General features: G+C 46.2%; 1 protein-coding gene across 1 annotated transcript in view; it reads right to left on the bottom strand.

The window, feature by feature from the left end:
• LOC126547988 (fatty acid CoA ligase Acsl3-like) overlaps positions 1–19,717 on the bottom strand; it is a 120,511-nt gene that overhangs the window by 86,084 nt on the left and 14,710 nt on the right. The window contains exons 5-6 of the mRNA XM_050196052.3: positions 10,177–10,283; positions 4,481–4,616 (exon numbers count right to left, since the gene is read on the bottom strand). Of these exons, the coding sequence (XP_050052009.2) occupies positions 4,481–4,616; positions 10,177–10,283 (243 nt within the window). The remainder of the gene's footprint in view (positions 1–4,480; positions 4,617–10,176; positions 10,284–19,717) is intronic.

Below are 19,717 nucleotides of genomic sequence, written 5' to 3'. Positions count from 1 at the left end.
AAATTAGCTGTAATTTTATTGAAAGGGAACAAAACTCGCACTAATGCTGGCTCGAGTAATAAAGAGGAATCGTAACGAATGCTCTCTGACGCCGTGTCGTCGGCTGGAGGAGTTGCCAGTGTACAGTTCAACGACCGATTTTCCGGACGCCCGATTTTTGGGACAGGACCGCTTCGCGGCACCGCCACGTACCCCATAGAGTCAATGTATGAGAACGTCTGAAATTTAGGACGCAACAACCCTTCGCCGTCTGGTTCTTCTGAATTTTTGCCGTGACCGCAGGTCCGAAACGGCCTTAATCAAAGCCACCACCACCACCGCCATTTTGATTATATCGCTGCTTCGAACAGGCGCTCTGGCACGCAGATCCGCTAACCAGCATCACGGCAACGCTGTGTCTAGCTGCTTCGAGATTCGCTGTTAAGCTTCTTGCCCTTCGGTTCCGTGTCTTTCATTGATAGAATTCGCCGCTGTCAGCAGTGGCACCGACTCCGCCTTTGTAATCCTCGCTATTGGCTTCGAAGCTCGAAAAGCAAAACGCGTTATATAATGCCGGTTTTTGAAAGTTAGCTTTGCCTCAATACAAAAACGTTACGAAGTGAAGCAGACAGAAAGTATTGCGGTGAAGTTTAACAAGCATGGGAAGGGGCAATTGTCACGGAACACAGTACGTATTCCTTAAGTATACATGCGTGCACTCGCTGTCTCCTGTCATAGTACGAGCGCCGATATGCCTAACAAGTGTACTGGCGGGCCTTCAGAGCTTTTTCGGACGTGCCTGTGGTGATCTGAGCCCTTAAAGAGGCCCTGAACCACTTTTTGTCGAAGTGGAGAAAGGCATTTGAAGTGAAAATAGGCTATTTCAGAAATACTTTGCCGTAAAATGTAGTTCAATGCGTTCAGCAAAAGCGGGGTTATTGGCAATCAAACACGGCCTCCGCTGTGCTTCCGTTCCTTCTTCAATAGACAGTTTTAGTACTGCGTACGTGGCGTGCGCAACGGCGTTGCGTACGTAAGATCGCTACGTTCTGCAAAGTGCGCATGTGCAGAACGCAACACGAACGGTGCGTGATGCGTACGCGGCCCACTGCCTACGTAGGGAGCCTTGCGTGCTGCGCTCGTGGTTCTTGTTTCTTCGGGAGAGCGCGAGACAAAAGAGGTTCCCAAAATGGCAGCGTCAAAGGCGACCAGCCCTGTACTTTTCAATGGCCTACGATTTGGCTTTGCTGCGTGAAGTGAACGCGCAGAAGCCATTCCCGGAACCTGCACGGTGAGAATGTATGGCACAAATAGGAAAATTTGTTTTTGAGAAAGCGTTCAGTGTGTGCTGTTTGTGCGAAAGGCTCGACCTGCTTTTGATGCAATTCGTCGCAAATGACTGTGCCAGCCTCAGAAAATAACTACTCGGTTTTTATTTTTCTCGATATGATTCGTGTATTTCATCCGTGTCAAAAGTAGAGTCTCTTAAAGGCCTAAATATAGTTCGACGAAGCGGGAACGCGCCCACACGTTACATCACGTTAGCGAGATCAGCAGCGTCTTGTTCTACCGATGGTTCGACGTGCTGGCGGACGCGGCCAATGCGCTCCGACGCGCCCGGCTTCTAACGCTCGCCCTCTTACGTACGTAGGCATTTCGCAGTACTAAAAGCACTAACGCGACACGCGCTCCTACGTTCCGCAAAGCACTTGCGTGTGGCGTACGTTTCGTCATGACGCAGCACTAAGACCGTCTAACGCCTTGCACTGCTAAAGGCTACGGAGCAGTGGGGCGTGCCCACAATGCTCCGCCTTCCCTGTGCTACCGTGGCGCGCAGTTCAAATTTAATTTCGGATTTTAGCGCAGACGCCACGGCTTCCGGCTTTGGTGCCTACGAAGTGCTAAACATAAGCCAAACGCGGTTGTCCTCAGCGAGCCGCAATGCGCTTAGCCAAGGTCTCATGGTGGCACCCCGCGGTGGCCACAGTACCTACGCCATATAGCCTACCACAGCTTGGTGTCAGCTATCGGCCAATAGCAGCCGCCTGAGGGAATGACGAAATAAAGCGTCCAGGAGAGCGTGATGACAGGGCCTTCTGTTGAAAAGAGAGCGTCTGAGAGAAAGAGTGACTTCACGACCCACTTTCGAGCTCCACGCACCGCGTACGACAGCAAAACTTGGCTCTGATGTTCACAGTAGCGTATGCTACCCGCGGACTATGTTATTCCATCAAACCTGAGGCGTGGTTGAGGGTCCCTTTAAGGGCAGTAAAAGACATGCATTCATCTTTTTTTTTTGCGTTTTCGCGGCCCCTAGGGAGTCCGAAAAATCTGACGTTGACTGTACAACTAACCAAGATGATGCTTCAAATGGTCCATGGGGCGAACGCGCGGCGGAAGGAGGACGAGAACAAAAAGCACCGACGCATTACTGAAAGAACGGGAAAGGAAGCGTACCGCCGCCTTTTTCAAGAAACTGGAGCTCAAAAAACAAGGTTTTTGTTGACGTCGAGATGCAGGTTTTCTTTATCCAAACCAAAATAAACTCTTTAAAGCATTAAAACGAAACACTGGGGCGTTGTGCACGAGCTGAGAGTATGTCAGGACACTTGAGGTTGACTTTCCAGCTGCTGAGATAGAATCTCACTTGTGACAAAGTTCGGGCTCGATACCAATGAGCTTGCTATCATTTGACAAAAAGAGCTCATATTCGAAAATATTTGTTTGTGTATGCATCTCTTTTTATTTGTATTTGAAAATGTTCGACTCGATTTGCAATGGCCTTTACCATTTTTGTCGAAAATATTTTATTCGCTAGGCATTTTACTGACTTCTCCCTTCTGTTTTCTTTTTAAATAAAATAAATACTACACTCCTTACTATTCAAACTGGATCGGGTGACGTGATATCTGCCTGTCTCGACATAAAACAAAGCTCTGTGTCACTCAGGTAGTTTTGCAAATGCACTAAAGGAAGACCTGGAAAACTCAGGGAACTTCGAAATACCTAATTGATATACACCCTGAATGCTACAAAAGCTCGAAAAATAAATGCTACTACTAATAATAAAAACAACTGGCAAAGGTAGGTTCGACTGCTTTAAGTTTGTTTTCACTTTCTTTAAAGCCACGACTACCACAGAGAAGTGCTTTATAGCTACCACTGTTCCTCATTTATATGACGGACTTGGTAAATGTTATTTTAGATTATGTGTCAATGCTACTGGTCCTCAGATGGTTGTGTAATTTACAAAGAAATTTTGCACGACACTAGTAATTTATTATTCAGAAAGATATTGTTGAAATGAATAATTGGCGCAGGCATTTGGATGTAATTACATAACTGACTGTATTATGCGAATCACGAAGCAACGAATTAATAGCGCTATCTCTTATGCGTTCTATAACAGTAATGCGTCTGAAGTTGATAATCACATGTTCTTAAAAGTCATGCTAACAAATGAGCTTATTTGTGCTGGAAATATATTACAGGTTTGTGCGACGTACTTCTCTCAGAAAGTTGTGGGAGCTGTAAGATACGAGAGTAAGTGCAGCGATATGGCTTTTAGCGCATGCGTCCGATCGAAACTCGAAGACGTCACAGTTGTAGGGGACCCACACCTTAGAAAGACCGTGCAATTCACAAAAATAAAATCGAGTAGAATTCATTGCCGGGAAATGTAAAAGACCAGTCTCGCTGTGAATATTAATGAATAAGAGCCATATCCCACTCTTTAGGAGCTCACACGATAGTTGGCTGCCCTCACGTTACTTCAAGGGGAAAAAAAAATACTTCACACTTTCAAGGTGCTTAAAACATTGTGTAGGTATGCTATAAAGAAATGATAGCCCGGTCTAGTATCACTCTTTGCAAGAACGAGCATTTGCACGCACAGCTATTATCATATAATTGTATAAACCCAGAATTTACTGCCCTCACATATAGTTCACTGTGGTGAACACTGTGAAACTTCGGCTTTGTATTTAATGCTGTTGATTTATTTATGTTTAACGTCTCTGCCCCTAAAAAGCTTGGCGGGTGATTTTGTCAACGTGTACGTGTTGTAGTTATTCTTATTGCTTCATTTACGACTAATTGATATCTTAGGTTCATAAATATCCGTGACTACTAGCTTCTGAAATCACATTTGCCGGAAGAAGCCGGTCATGCTTGAACCAAAGCTGTGGCTTGCAGTATGTATACAAATAAATAAATAACACACCAGCCATGAAAGCATCGCCTCTATATTCCTCAACAGGTTGCACATATCACTTAGCTATGAACATTCCCCGTCTTTTCTTCTGAATGAGCACCGTAAAACGACGTGGTTAAATATAGATCAATTACCGCCATGGATGGTTAACCATTGCAGCTAATTACGATATCTGCTAGCTACAATGAACTGGTTAGCTTCATTCTATCACACAGAGAATGAAGCGACTTATAAGCATTATTCAACGTTGAATGTGAATTTTTCGCTTATGACAAGTAGAAAGCAGACCCTGTGGAGTCTTGGCATTCATGAGCGATTGGAAGGGCAGCACAGTGGCCGAACCCATTGCCGGCGGCGGTTTGGTAGTGCCCTTCGCTGGCATGTACACGACGTGGGTCACTGTGGGAAGTCTTGCAATCAGCCTCTGCACCAATAAGAAAGCACAATTTCTTGAAGCCTTCCTTTTTAAGGGGTCCTGATCCACCCCTTGGGCGTGGTGAAAAAAACACAGTCCGCGGATAGCATACGCTGCTGTGAACATCTCAGTCAGTTTTTACAGTCGTGTGCGGCATGTGGAACTTGCAAATAGAGTGCAAAATCACCTCTTTCTCAAACACTTTCTTTTCAACAGAAGCCTGCTCCTCTCGCTTTCCTGGACGCTTTATTTCGTAATATAGCAGATTCCCATACGCGGCTACTATTGGCCAATAGCTGACATAAACAAGAAGGGTGCTTGGATCAGTGCGCTTCTTCCTCTGTTACTGTGTACATTTATTGACGCAGTTTATTAACCAGCCGGAAGTAAGCGAAAATCTGCTTTCAAATTTGGATAATAATTATGCACTTCCGGGAAAAGCCGACTATCGTCTGCTCACGCTCGGCCGCGGCCGCTCGCGTATGAATTAAACTTTGGCCGCCCTGCTTATCGGTGTCCTAGCCATCGGGTCACACCATTTTCGACTACTAGTTTTGACCAATCAACTAGCTTATACGCGCAGGAAGTTTAAGGTCAGACCCCACGCACGCTTGCCAGCGCGCGCTCACTCCTAGCCGCTCCTGGTTAGACGCCTTGGCAGACTTCGCTTCGCGCGGACTATTATTGATAGTGCTTCAAAATGCGCACGTTTGATGTGGCTACTATCCGTCGGTCAAGCTGGTGCAGCACAAGGTCGGTCCGCACCACGTATCACGGCCCGACTGGAGCATTTGAGCGCGAGGGGGCACTCGAGCCCTGCCGTGCACAAAGCAAACGCTGCGCATGCGCACCGCAGTTGCATGTAGCTGCGCTCTGCCATGTAGAGAAGATAATGCGGCCGCTTACTAAGCGCAGTGCGGCTCGCTCTGGACAACCGCTTGCGGCTAAAGCTGTGGCGCTTCGTACAGGCGCCAAACTCAGAAATAGCCGCGTCTACGTGAACATGTAAAACCAAATTTGAACTGCGCGCCACGTTCAAGTATAGGCGGAGTTCGTAGGCACGCCCCACTCCGCCGTAGTCTTCGCAGTGCTAGTCATTGAAGAAGAAACGGAAGCACCACTAACGCGATGTTTGATTGCCAGTAACTCCGCCTCAACTGAACTCATTGAAGTACTTTTTGCGGCAAAGCATTTCTGAATTAGACTAATTTAACTTCATATGAATTTCTCGGCTTCGATAAAAAGTAGTTCAGGGCCCCTTTAAGTTAGAGCTGCTGCCAGCAACTTCCGTTTGAGCGCACACCTCTTCTGAAAAAGTTACACTCCAATTTTATCCCCTTGAGCCTCCAACAAATTCTGTAACTTGGAACTGTAGCCGTCAAGGGCCCGTGAAGCACTCCGAGCTCGAAGGCGAGCGATCAGTTTCTCCCTCACCTTCGCTGCCCCCCTCACGCGCGCTTTCTCAGCCTAGCCGTGTACTTCTATAAAATAGACGTGGGCATTATGTTGGCATCAAACGTCACGTGGGGGCTCGTTTCCTCTTTGAAAAGACCATTAACTTCGTATCATCAGGACTTCGTTCTATTCGGCTACACGATGTTGGCAGGACATGCGCCATGCAAAACGCCGAGTAAAATCAGTTGATTGAGCACGACAGGTAAGTGAGACGACGAGACAAAGCGGGGCTGTGGCGGCTGGCGTTCTTTTTTAAAGCGAAGCTTTCTTTGCCTCTTCCTTAGACTTTCCCACTTGCTGCTGGTGCTGTGGATGCTGCTGTCTGGCACACAACGTCGGGGGATGGTTCAGAACGTGTGTATACATGACAGGAGCGAGCCAGAGAGGAAAGGCGACGCGGGAAACTCGTTTGGGCCCAACCGTGTCGAAGGTGCACAATGCCCTCTGGAGCTCCCTGGGCGTCGCCCCATTAGCCTCTTGACAGCTGTAATTATCCGTGACCCCCTTCAAAAGTATTGCATAAACTGCAGCGCTTCCCTTTTTACTAACGTGCGATGTCCAGAGGGGACGTAGATAGAACTGTAGAGAGAAGCGAGGAGAAGAGACAGTTCCCTTACATGGGAGGTGACGTGAGAAGGCAAGGAAACCCTACTACTATACGACAGTGGTTGCAGCGAAACTGGATAATTACTTTGTTCAGCGCAAAACGACGGCCACGAGAAAGACGACAGGACAAGGCACTAAGTAATTATGGATTCGCACCAACTAGCCCGCCAACGCATTGTGCTGAAACTGAATAAGCCTAAGTTCAAGGTACGGTAAGCACGTTCCTGCTATTTGTGAAAAATAAACACCAATACAAATATGCCAAGCGGACAAATTACGCATGGCGTGCAAAGCACACCCGCATTAATTAAAGCGCACCGCAGGGTCCAGGCGACACTACGACCGTCAAATCAACACTTCTGTGCCCACCGCGGTAGTTTTGCTGCTAGGGCATTTCTAGACGTCACGGATTTTATCCCAACCGCAGCAGCCGCATTTCGACTGGGGCGAAATAGAAAACGCACGTGCACTTAGATTTTGGGACACGTTAAAGAACATCACAGTGTCAAAATTATACCGGAGTCTGCCACTACGGCGTGCCTCATAATCCGATTGTGGTTTCGGCACGTACAGCTCCATAATTCAATTCACGTTTAATACTTCTACCACGACGCTATGTGCAGTGTGAGGTAATGACAGTGCTCAACCGTCTCAGAGGTTGTGAAATATGGCGCACAGCAACGCCTCAAGCGAACATCTCTCCCTGTCTGTCTTGTGTACTACGCGGACAAACATCAGTGGTGCACGCTAAGTAACGTTTAACATCAAATCACCACTCTCGTGCTAGACTAAACGCTGTAGAAATTGATCATTCGCCGCTAACATCACCGCTAATTATCGTCAATCAAAGCATCCAGCACTGAAAGGTTTGCTTACATCGATTCCCACAGTGCGTAGGATCTGAATAACTTTTTTGTTTAATTTCGGAGGTGTTTTAGGGGCCCTTTAACAGTGTCTTGCATTTCCATCAATACTTAAACCAAACAACAGAACCTATAATAGCTTTTGAACACTTAAGTAAATTTTATAGAATGCACTAATTTAGGCTACGTGCGAAAACTCAGAAAAATAATTCAGCTGTGACGATCAAAATCACCTATTCCACATGTGCTAGGAAAATGTTAAACCTTTTCGAAAAGATTTCTCACAGATTAATGCTGTAAAATATAGTAACAGTACACTATCCGCTCCACGTCAATACTGGCATCACTAGCAACCACGCAGGCGTGCACATTGCGATGTCTTTATTTTTCTCTTGTGCAGCAATCTAACAACCAAAGCACATTCGCAATGCAGTGAAAGCAACGCATAAATATGAGCCTCAGATAACGAGGTGAAAATAGTTTGTAAGGGAATGGTAGTCAACCAATCACCACAGACGAGATATTGAAAAATGTTTAGAATAACATTTTGGTGGCCAAGTTGGTACAGGGCTAAGTTAGGAAGAGTTGCCCGTATAAAATAACGAACATAGGAGAAAAACGAGCTAGACGGAAAGAAAACTGTGCTGACTACTAACAAGGAAAGAGAAGCAAATAAATTCATGCGATACGCAGTGACGGAGAAGCATGACTTATCCCTACGTCAAGATCCTTGGATGAATTCGTGTTACACTGAAAAGGCTGCTGCCTTGCCAATTTTCTAGGGTTTCTGAGCAACTCCTCAATTTTCCTACGCTTTTTCTGCAGACAGCGTCATTGAGGGGGCATTTTCGTTAGGAACGCAATTGAAGATCACCATGGCGCAGTGTGAGCTAGACGAAAAGCCGCACTAAAGTATGCCTGCGCGATGATTCAGTCGTGAACCACAAGCTAGCAGGATACAAAACGAACTACCGCTGCTTTTGACCTCAATTTCGGGCTTTTTATTTGCTAACCCGGTGTTTAAGACCTCTTTACTGGTCGCAGTTTAAAACGAAGCTTCATCAACGCTTTTCTGTTATTGTTTTTTTTTTCTCGCCTAAGTGGTGAGAATATGCCACTCCAACGACTGCCAACCCTTTGCTGCAGTGTAGTGCCATGAAACCCCGACTTCTGACCATTTGCCTCATTTTGTAACACTGGCACGCTCAGCGAGAAGCAACCAAGATGCAGGGAACCATAAATTTATTCACACCTCGCTAAATACCAAATGAGGTGAACGATACTGTAATTGTAAATAACGTGGACAGAATGGCATGGGAAAAAGTGCGCACATTGCAGCGCTATAATAACGCAACAGTAAGCATCGGTTTTATATGAAAGGCACGCTCACACACTCACACACACATACACAAATATCGTACAGAACGAACTCAATTGTTTCTCACTATCTCTTTCGCAGTTAATGTATACCTAAACGTAAACATAACGCTGTCGATTAATCATACCCTCCTATTATTACGGGAGTCGAGAAACATGCCGAAAATTGAGCGTCGTGTGTGCAGTGAAGGTCTATAATTGCGTCTTCAGGCAGCCAGCCATGCACGCGCTCAGTTACGCGCTCTCCAATGGAACCCGCGGGGGTGGCACGGAATGCACCGGACGCGCGGGAGTTGACGCCTGACCGATCGCCCGTCTCATTTTCCTTTCCGAGAAGCACGGTTTCCCCAGTGAATCAGTGCACCGTCCTTCAGTGAAAGGAGGGCGGCAAAGGCCCCGTGGGGGAGTGCGCCCAGGAGAGTGCAGGAAGCCGGTCTCCGATCAGGAAGTCGGGATCGTTGTTTTTGGCGGCTTCTTCTGAACGCTTGATCTCATCTCTGTGGGGTCAACGTGTGGTGCGCCTTCAGTAGCAGCATTAAGCGCGTACTACTGTCGAAGATTTAGGAACACAGACATCGACCTTGGGAGAGAAAGCAATAGGGGCAACTTTTTCTTTCACTTGTGTCTGAAGTGCGCATTCGGTTCGATGCTGGGTTAGGTGTGTAGGTAAAACCGAACATAAAAACTGTGGCCGCGGAATCGCAACGACCATGTGCTTATACAGGAGTGGCTCTGGATTTCACATTGATCTGTACTTCTCATATTGTTTTATACAGCCCAAAGTACACTTGCAAAAGATATAACTAAACAGTTCAAAGATAGCTATAAGGAAGGAAAACAACTGTTCTTGTAGTGGTGACCAGCACAAACCCAAGCATGCGCGGCCATTAAAATCTAATGCGAAATCAGCCACTCGTGCCTGACGTTTAGCCGGTGAAACCATTGCTATGTGAGCGTACGTTCCGTTTCTGTGGCACACATCACACGCACATTGGGCAACAAATATTGGTGGCATAAGCAGGAAAGGAAATTCGAAACGCAGCCTCGAAATATGCTCATTATTGCGTACGTCTGCCTTTAATGTAAATGTAATGTAGAAAGCAGTAAATTGAACTAAACTGTCTTGTTTATGAGGACTTTATATAAACGTAATGCTAGGTTCACCTTCATAAAATAATTGGATAAAAGGAACCTTTCGTGTTTGTTGGCACGTACAACGGCAATATTTTCTACTCTGCGGATATGCAATGAAGAATGCAGTGGCGTACCGTCAGCCTTGAAAGTAGTTCTTCGGAGGTAATTATGGTTTTCACTTCAGTTTCGTTTATGCCGTGAACAAGTCCTTCGTCGCCCAGTGTCGCGTAGATGGTGCACACTGCGATGGAAGCATGGAAATGTGTTGAAATAACTGCAAAGCAACACACAAGCGCCCGCCGTGGTGGCCTATAGTGGCTATGGCACTGCGCTTCTAAGCCTGAAAGCACGGAATCGAATCCCGGCCGCGGAGGCCCCATTTAGATGCGGGCGAAATGCAAAAACATCCGCGGTACCGTGCGTTGGGTGCACCTTAAAGGGCCCAAGGTGGGCGATATTAATCCGGACTCCCCCATTAAGGCTTGCTCATAATCATATCGTTGTTTTAGCAGGTAAAACCTCACAATTTTTTAACTTACAATAGTCATTGGTTTATTTTTGTTTCAGTGGCGCCACTTGATCACTAGAGTCCGAATTCACAATGTTTTTCCTTCATAAGAGTTATTTGCTTTTGACCGGTCATCTTCGCTAATTGAATTGAATTCTGCGGTTTTGCGTGGCAAAACCACGATTTGATTATGAGGCTTGCCGTAGGGGGAGTGGGGGACTCTGGATTAATTTCGACCGCCAGGGGATCCTTAACGTGTCCCCAATGCGCAGGACAGGGGCGTTTTTGCATTTCGTCCCCATCGAAATGCGGCAGCCGTGGCCGGGATTCGATCCCATGACCTCGTGCTTAGCCACCTTCGCTAATAATATATCGAATATAACAATCGGCTGGCATCAGCTCCTATGAACAGTTCTACCGCAAGAACGTTTACTTTTAATTATTACTACAGCAAGGTCAGGGTTGTGAGAACTAAGTGTGTGTGTGTGTGTGTGCGTGTGCGTGTGCGTGTGCGTGTGTGTGTGTGTGTGTGTGTGCGCGCGCGCGCGCGCGCGCGCGTGTCCGTGCAGATGGTAGAGCGGCTGCCCCGGAAAGGCGGCGGTCCCGGGTTCGAGTGCCGGACCAGGACGAATTTTTCTTCGACTGCGAGGCTCTTCTTTCGAGGAACCCACATGGGTTTCCTTTGTAGCAATTGCTACGATTGGGGGGATGTCTCATTTCGCCTTTCTTAAAGACTTTCTTTTCACGAATTTTATCCTGTACAAATTGCGGTACTATGCCTGTACTGAGAGAAAACGGTGAGATCCCGTTTATCAAGCAACGCGCATGCGCACTGTCTGAGAAGGGAGAAAGAAAGGACGGAGCAAAAGGGTGAGAGTGCGATGCGTCAAACAATTATGGAGGCTCGCGCAGGCGCAGCTTTTTCGCCGCCTGACCTAACAAGCCTGGGCTTCCTAGGCCGTCTGGGATCTTCTGTGGCAGATACTATGTCATTCTACTTCGGTGGCTGCTGCGCATGGCGCGGCCGAGCGGGCTTCATCTTGAAAGCGATCTGCGATGAGTACGGTGCCTAGGGTGCGGCACGGGCTTATAGCTTCGTGGGTGCTGTGTTCTAGCCGCTTAGTTCGCGTTGAAGCGAGAGGCACCACGAATATCAATTTTCTCGCTTCTGCTGCCGCGCTTCATCACTCCTGCGTTTTGACATCGAGTGTGCGCGGTCATCGAGTTAGATGTATTCATGTTTGCTTGTGCGCGCGTGACACCGTGCTTGTTAATTCAATTAGTCAGCGAATGTTTACAAGTTTGCAAGGCCGATATAGCTACTACCTTTACTTTGCATAGCTGTCTACTAATTTGCTATCGCAATCGATGCTTCCCCTCTCGGGCGAAACTGCGACTATTTAATTATCTCACCACTTGACTAAGGCTTAGGATTGTGTCTTCTATGTCTGCTGAGCAGTTACAGTTGGGTGAGTACGCTTTAGTTTGACATTGTTTTGAAAGTTTCTCTTAATTAAAAAGCATTTTCCCTAGTGACGTTAAAAGCAATACCTTGCAATGGTAGTACAGCACACATGCTTCTCGAACTGGGCATCGGTGTTGCGTTCCTCGAGGACCTTGTTGGTAGTAAGGGAGGCGTTATATGAGTACCATGCTAAGTTATTTATTGTTCGCGCAGAGCACCACAAGTGTTATACCTTACGTTTCTTTTTCCTATTTTTTTCTTGAGGAATGGTAAACTGCACTAGTACTTGGTGCTCGCTCCCGTTTCATCAATTTACGCACCGCTCTGCGCGGCTCGGGGCATGCATCCATGATTTCTTGTATCTGTCGTTCGTGACACGCGGGGGAACACCATGAGGCCTTGCCACATTCTGGCCGACACACTTGTTTGCGATATGCTCGTCATTTAGATAACGAGAACTGTTATTCCACGTATAAATACTTTGCACTTCTGCTTCCTGCTGTCGCGAAATTCTGGCTTATGTTGCGTTGACGTGCCGTATTTTTCGCATTCACAGAAACAAAGTCCATGAAATTAGTTGTTTAGACTGTATGATCGAGTTTGGGGCGAATAATGATAAAGCGCTTATGCTATGCAAATTTGCGCACTTGACTAGAACTTGTCATTTTGTTCATCTTACCAGAAATTCCAACTTCACTGCATCAATGGGAAGTAAACTAGGTAGCTCACTGTAGCCTAACCAATAGTTCAGCGTAGCAATGTTTATCAACAAAAAGGTCAGTGCATTCTGCTGCTGTCTGTCTTTTGCCGATGAAGCGTGGTACCTTTCAAGCGCATTGTTCTCTTTGATCGGGCTTGCTATGCGAGAGCTGAAATCTTACCCCGTTGCAGCCTATTTCACAAATTTAAAAACTTAGGGCTTGAAGTCTCCTTTCAGCTTGGTTTACTTTCTTCCAGAGCACTCCTTGGGATTACACCTGGTCGTAGCACAAAATCAACGCAATACCACAGAGTAACAAAAATTTCCTAAACATTGAGCATCGAATGATAGAAGCAGACTGGGATATTTTGACTTTTTTTTCTACTTCTACTTTTTTCTACTACCTTTGAGTGTCAAAATTAAAGTGAACGGTCGAGTAGTGAGAGCAGACTACGCTAAATGTTTGATGTTCGAGAACTTGTACTCTGCGTTCATTTTCTGCCCCAAAGTTCAAGCATCCAATTCTCCTGCGCGGATTTCACCAATATTGATACTATGGCGTGAGACGCTTTCTTCAACACTGCCAGAAAACTATCTCGTGCAATAAATCAGTTACTTCCTACCTTCTCAACTTATTTAGCATAGTTTATGTCAACAGCACTTCTGCTGATGTAAAGCTTACGCGTCAGCATTTCAGAATAACGTGCTTGTTCATGCTTCTATTGCAGTATAGTATGCAGAGTCCAGATACCAAACTTGCTGCTCACTATTGTTTCTATGTATACTAAAGGGTCCTAAAAATATAAAATTACTGCCAAGAAAGAGCGAGACGCTAAGACACTTTTGTATCAGACTTGTACGTAACTAATTACATGTAATTAATTACTTGTAATCAGATACATGTTTTGGTAATTTTGTATTTTACCGATTATTTTGGTTACGCTCACTGTAATTGTATTTTTTCAGTAATCAGTTACATGCAACCATTTGCTTTATTCACGACACAAGCTGTAACAGGCGACGCAGCTTCGAGAACCTGCATTCCGCGAAAACTGGAGCCCGCGATCGTTCCACGCAGCAGCCTCGCGAATGTCTATGTTCATACAAGCAAACTCGGGGGCCCTGTATTTCCTCACTGAACCGGTGCTAGTATTTCTCGATAGTAAAGGCCACTTGGGACATTAATGCCAGGAGATCGCATGGGGACGATATTTTCACATTTTCATTGCCCCAACCGGGAGCTTATTATCCGAGTCCCGGCAATAATGAAGCGCTGCGCTTCGTAGAGGATGCTGAGTAACCACTTTCCTGCGCTCAGGATCCGTACAGGTTACAGCACCGCCCTACACTATAGCGTGTCCATCGAGCGAACGTGCCTGTCCTTCCTGCTATTTTTACTCCTCGGATGAGTTTCCAGTGTCGCTGCTGATGCCTTCAGAACAACTACGAGGGACGATGACGAACAAAATTTAATAGAACGAGTTGTTAGCGCAGATAATTAAGCGACGTGCAAGGATTGCAGAGGTTGCACGGAAAGTACCAGGCCAGCTCGTTGTCTTTGCTGTATCTATGCAATGGTAATAAATGTTCGGGGGAAAGTAACGTAGCCGGTAATCGATCACTTCTAAGTAATCCTTCAATTATTTTCGTGGGTCTGTAAGCGGTAACTGCAATAGATTATTTTTCGGAATGAAGTGATTGTAACTGTAATCAGTTACTTCTTTTTCAGTGACGTACGCGTACAAGTCTGTTTTGTACTATGTTCAGACGCATTGCTAGACACATTACTCATTGTTCTAAATTAATACACGAACATAGTTTGCTATTAGCAGCTATTGGTATTTATTGGTGCACTGTAGCCTAACACTATACAATTATACGCCTTCTTTATTTTTTTCTACCGATTTGACTTGTTTGTTTAGATTGCTTCCCGTCTTCTTTCTTGAGCTATATATAGTGATTTCTAAGATGCTCCAAGTAAAGGCTTATATACTTCTTCATCATCAGTTGTTTGTGATTTGTTGTCAGCCGCCTTTTTCAGTGTGTTTTCCCCTTTCTTTTTGCAAATGAAATGTATAACACGTAAACTGTAAAGCAACCGGTACATATTAAAGCAGGAAGATTCTGCAGCAAGGGTAATAAAGGACACTTTCCCAGCGAACGGAAAACTCTAATAATGATGAATAATAAATGTAGCAGGTTCGCTTTTATTGGAAATCAATGTTCAGGAATTCACAGAAACAGTGAAATTGTTGTAAGTGTGACGGCATGTCACTGTGGTGCTGTGCAATGAAATTACAGAAGCCTGTATTTTTCACGGACAATAGCTGTAACATGATATGACTCTTATGTTAGGTGAGGACATGTAATGAAATTAGTCTGTATTTTTTACGCGAAGGTACTGCAAATATGATGGCGGCGTTATTGCAGCGCTGTGAAATGAAATTACGGACGTCTGTACATTTTACGGGAAACAATTGGCAGCCGATGCGGCAGGAGAAAATTCCGACAAAAACAACGGCGTATTTTTAACAGAGCGAGTAAAGGGGCAGGACCTCCCGTTCTCCTCTGCACAAGATAAAGAAAGAATAGCAGCCGCAGCTTGGGAACGGTGAATAAAAAATTTGGAAGTTTCGCACCGAAGTGTCACTCTCAATCTAATCGGAGTCAGTTTGTAAGTGCTAACAGCTGTAATTCTTAACTTTTTTTATGTATCAGTTGGTGTTCCGCAAGGCTCTGTCCTGGACAGTGCCGGCCTCAGACATTGCTCTCGAGGGAGAGGAGGCGGGGGCGGGGGGGGACTTCTGTAAATGTCCACATGCACTTGCAGAGAAAAGCAGAATTCTGTAAACTACCCCCGTCTGACACCGAAGTGTACATACAGGGTAAACCGGTCGTTGCCTGAATGAGCGGCTCAGGGAATACTGCAATAATGCCAGTAACGGAGCTAACGGACACTTCGCTGTGCACTGCAAAAAGTGTGCACCTGCACTCCGAAATTTAATGACTGTACTGTTCTCGGTCTTATTGCAGTCAATGGCCAGGGATCATTATCCAGGCGAAGATATGCGAAGGAAAAGAAAAATATGTCAGTTTAACTTCCACGACGTTGACAGAAAAGGAGTTTTCCTTTTTGGATGCCACATGAGTGTATGCTGCAGAGATAACGCTCAAGTATCGCATTTGTGAACGTATATACGGAGCGATCCTTTTTAAGTTTTCCGGAATATTTAAAAATCGCCAGTTGCAGATGGCGTAATTCCAGTCAGCGAGCAAGATTATTCGGAGAAGCGGGCATTACTTGCGCAAGAAGCCTGAACACATATTCAACATATTCCCACCTGTAGCCTTCCTGCGAGTCGTGCTCTGCTTTACTTGAGCCAGAATGAATTGTCAGTAATTCAAGCGGATAAGGAGGGCAGTTTTGCTGTGCTTCTTTTTAGCGAGTATAAGTCGAGGGCTGGCAATGCGATGAACACCGTATTCCGCAGGCGATATGACGTCAGGCTATCCCGTGTCAAAAAAGGAGTCCTGCGTCTTTGCAACAGCATGAAACTCGATACACTTGCGCAGCGTCCACTGGGCGTCGTTTGCTCTGCTCCGCCGCATCTGGGCCATTGTTTTACCCAGCGGCTGTGGCTGGGCTGGGCTGGCACGCGCGTCCGCCGCGCTTCGCTTTCGTTCCCCGCCCGCCCCCCTTGGGGGGGATTATCGTGCGCCGCTCTGCTTTCTTTGACGCCTTTAGATGACTCGCGCAAAACGGCTTTCTGCGGCGTTGTATTATCTCGAACTGTTCCAATGTTTGCTGCCGCAGGTAGAATCAAGGTTTTGCAATCGGCGTTCAGTCTACGAGCACCATAACCACGTCAGGCAAAGCTACATGTCAGGCCAGCAGATATGATGGGACGCGCATGTGCACCGCTGCTCTAGCGGCCCTCTCGACAGCAGGCACCGCGTCGGTAGACGGCGCGTCGATGCAGTTTGGCACGCGCTCCCGTGGTCCGTATACTTTTGCTCACGGGTGTACTTGTAACTCGGTTTACGGGGAGTGTGCAGTGATCAAGGAAGAGAAGAACAAGCTGACACGTGAAGTGATCGAAGCATATGAAATCTATCGGGATAAACATAATTGCGTAAGCACGCTTTCAGTGGTGCTCTTAAAAAAAGGAAATTGAATATCTGGATGATGCTTTGTAAAGGGCGGAAGGCGATATGATGAGAGTTCTATTTCTTTTTTTGTGTGTGTGTCTGCCTTTGTTAGCCTTCCTATTGGCTGTTTCAGCCTATATATGTACTATTCCAATAAAGTACCAGTTGTAATTTGTTGTGTAACCCCTTGTTCTTCACTCTGTCCCCGTCTGTGTGCGCCGTTAACGGTTTAAGTAGCCGATACATTTGCAAGACGTATACACTTGCAGTGAACCTTGAGAATATGAAACTAGTTGGGAGATATGTGCCATCAAACTCGCTGTAAGAATGCACTGTTCTTCCACTTACTTTTTTTAAAATAACGTTTGTTTAGCATTGAAGCACAAAAGTAGCTGCAACGCCATTGTATTTCGTCCCACATTTTGGGAAATAATAGCTCGAAGCTGGTGTCATCCTGGAGATTAATTTTAAGTGGATAGGTTATACAAACTTACCGGCTACATTTGGTAAATTGCAATATGTGCCGTAAGGTAATCAATTAGGAAGTTAATTAGTAAATGTTGGCGAATTAGTTGACTATGTGTTTCGATTTCTCCGGCTAGTCATGTCCGCATCTTCGAATCACCGAGCTCAAGGACAAGAATTATGCTATCTGACACAGGCGATTTTTAAAATTCGGGGAAACCTACAAATTATCGCCCCGTATATGGTGACAAGGGTTCAAATAAATGAGTTGCAAGCATGCGCTACGTGTGTCTTTTCCTTTCTTGCGTCCTGTGCCCATTTACACGCCTGCTGCCTCTTGGCAGGCACATGTTGAATTACGTAACTAATGGTGCCAACCGCATGTTTCCTTACTTGCGCCGTAATTTTAGCTCTGTCTCTTCCTCCCTGAAATGTTCACAAAACACTGGTCAGCTCAAAAAATTCGTCCGCTCACTGGTACGCCTCAACCATTTGGGATCCCGTCTCAGCCATCACTAATTCTCGCTCTGGAAAGGGTACCGAACCGCGAAGCGCGTTTCATTTTCTCAAACGTTTCTCGCTATATATGGCAGCGTTACATCTATGAAAAGAACCGTAAACCTACCTGATCTGTTACCATCCTGCCGAAAGTGTTCCCTTCTCTGCCTTTTCCACAAGCTTTTTTCGTTACAATACCACTTTAAGAGAAACACTATTGGCCCCTCCACCTTATACTTCGTTCCGCACAGACCATGGTCAGAGAGTCCCTCACTGACCACAGCCACAGCCGTATAAGCTGTTAGAGTGGCTCCTTTATATCTAGGACGAGCGTCCATGGACTGGAATTATCTTTCCGCAGCGGTCGCACTCATCACCTGCTCAAACAACTTCGAGACCACTGTACAGCATGCCTTTCGTTACTATTCTTGCTGCACTTTGCTTTTGTTTTTCGCTCCTCTCTTTTTGTAACGCTTTCGCGCATTTAAAGTATGTGAAATAAATAAATAAATAAATAAATAGCAATGTGGCAAATTATTAGAATGTTAGAGGAAGTTAGGCTTGTAGATTTATGGGTAGTATAAGTTCTTTTACTAACATTTGCTTTCTAACTAAACACGCGGCCCAAAGATTCAGATGGACATAGATGGTGTTGATTTGTGTGTTGAATCGGCCGTGTTGGTACATATCTGAAAAGGCGGCAGCGCAAAAAAATACACGGATGGATACAAGACGACAAGGACGAGCGCGTGTCGTCTTGTCTTCGTCCGTGTCTCTTTTGCACTGCCGCCTTTTCAAATACTTTTTCTCATACAAAGGGCTCTTTCTCGTCGTCCGACCCATGCTCTACCGTTTCATGCATCGCGGTCTCGGTATGACGTCAGCGCTCGTCCTTGTCGTCTTGTCTCCGTCCGTGTATTTTTTGCGCTGCCACCTTTTCAGACGTAGATGGAGATGGAAGTTCACTCGATGACCGCGAGCACTCGAAGTCGAAAGGCTGGCGTGTGATGAGGCTGCGGGGAGCGCGCATGCTTGTCCCAAATCGAACGTTCCGTGATGCCGCTCCCTTCACAACTTTAAGCGTGCCACGCCTCCGAACACTCAGCACCTCACGGCACCTCCAACACTGGGCGCGCAGAAAGACAGCGTGCATCAAGGCGCAAGCCTTCTGGGCTCACCATGCTTGCCCTGGCACAGCAGCAGAGCATATGACCTTAGACACACGGCGCTGGCCGCGCATGCACCGTCGCACCCGGGCCACCATGCAGGGTGGCGGTGGCGGGCGCGAAATAGCGACAATGTGAACTCGCCCTGAGTGTCGGTGTAGTTGCTATCGCCATAATATTAATTCGTTTTCGTTTCCTCACTTCTTCTTTTCTCTTCTTCTTTCTTTTCTTTGCGTCCGGCGGGTTTAGAGGCTGCGGTCGGTGGAGTGGTGGTTGGAATGTGGAGGGGCGGATGCGCGCGCTGAGGAGGAAACCGGGGGGAGATGTACGTAATATCATGCGCCTTTTTGGTTGACCCTAGCGATGACTTCATATTCAGGGAAGGGAGAGTGTGGCGCCAATTAGTTGGTACAAGCAATGACGTCATCGGGCCACGGCGGCGGAGTGGAGGCAACAACTTTGCCTACACCGATTTCCGCAGTACATGGGATCTGCATGATATATCTTCCCCTTGTTCTCTAGAGGCTGGATGTGCGCAATAAAGTTTTGTACAATCGAATCGATCTGAAAGTGCAATTATTTTATCGAAAGAACAAAAAAAGACGTGCTCACAAAAAAAAAGGTGGGAAAGGTAATGTGAACGATCAATTGTAATTGTACATGCTCATCCAGTTATAGATCTGGTGCTACTGCAGACCCTGTGTGCCAAACACTAAGGTCGTGG

The sequence above is a fragment of the Dermacentor andersoni genome, chromosome 1 (assembly GCF_023375885.2).
Source record: "Dermacentor andersoni chromosome 1, qqDerAnde1_hic_scaffold, whole genome shotgun sequence".
NCBI classification, from domain to species: domain Eukaryota; kingdom Metazoa; phylum Arthropoda; class Arachnida; order Ixodida; family Ixodidae; genus Dermacentor; species Dermacentor andersoni.
The sequence above is the reverse complement of the archived record's forward strand: the minus strand, read 5'-3'. Positions and strand labels throughout refer to the sequence as shown.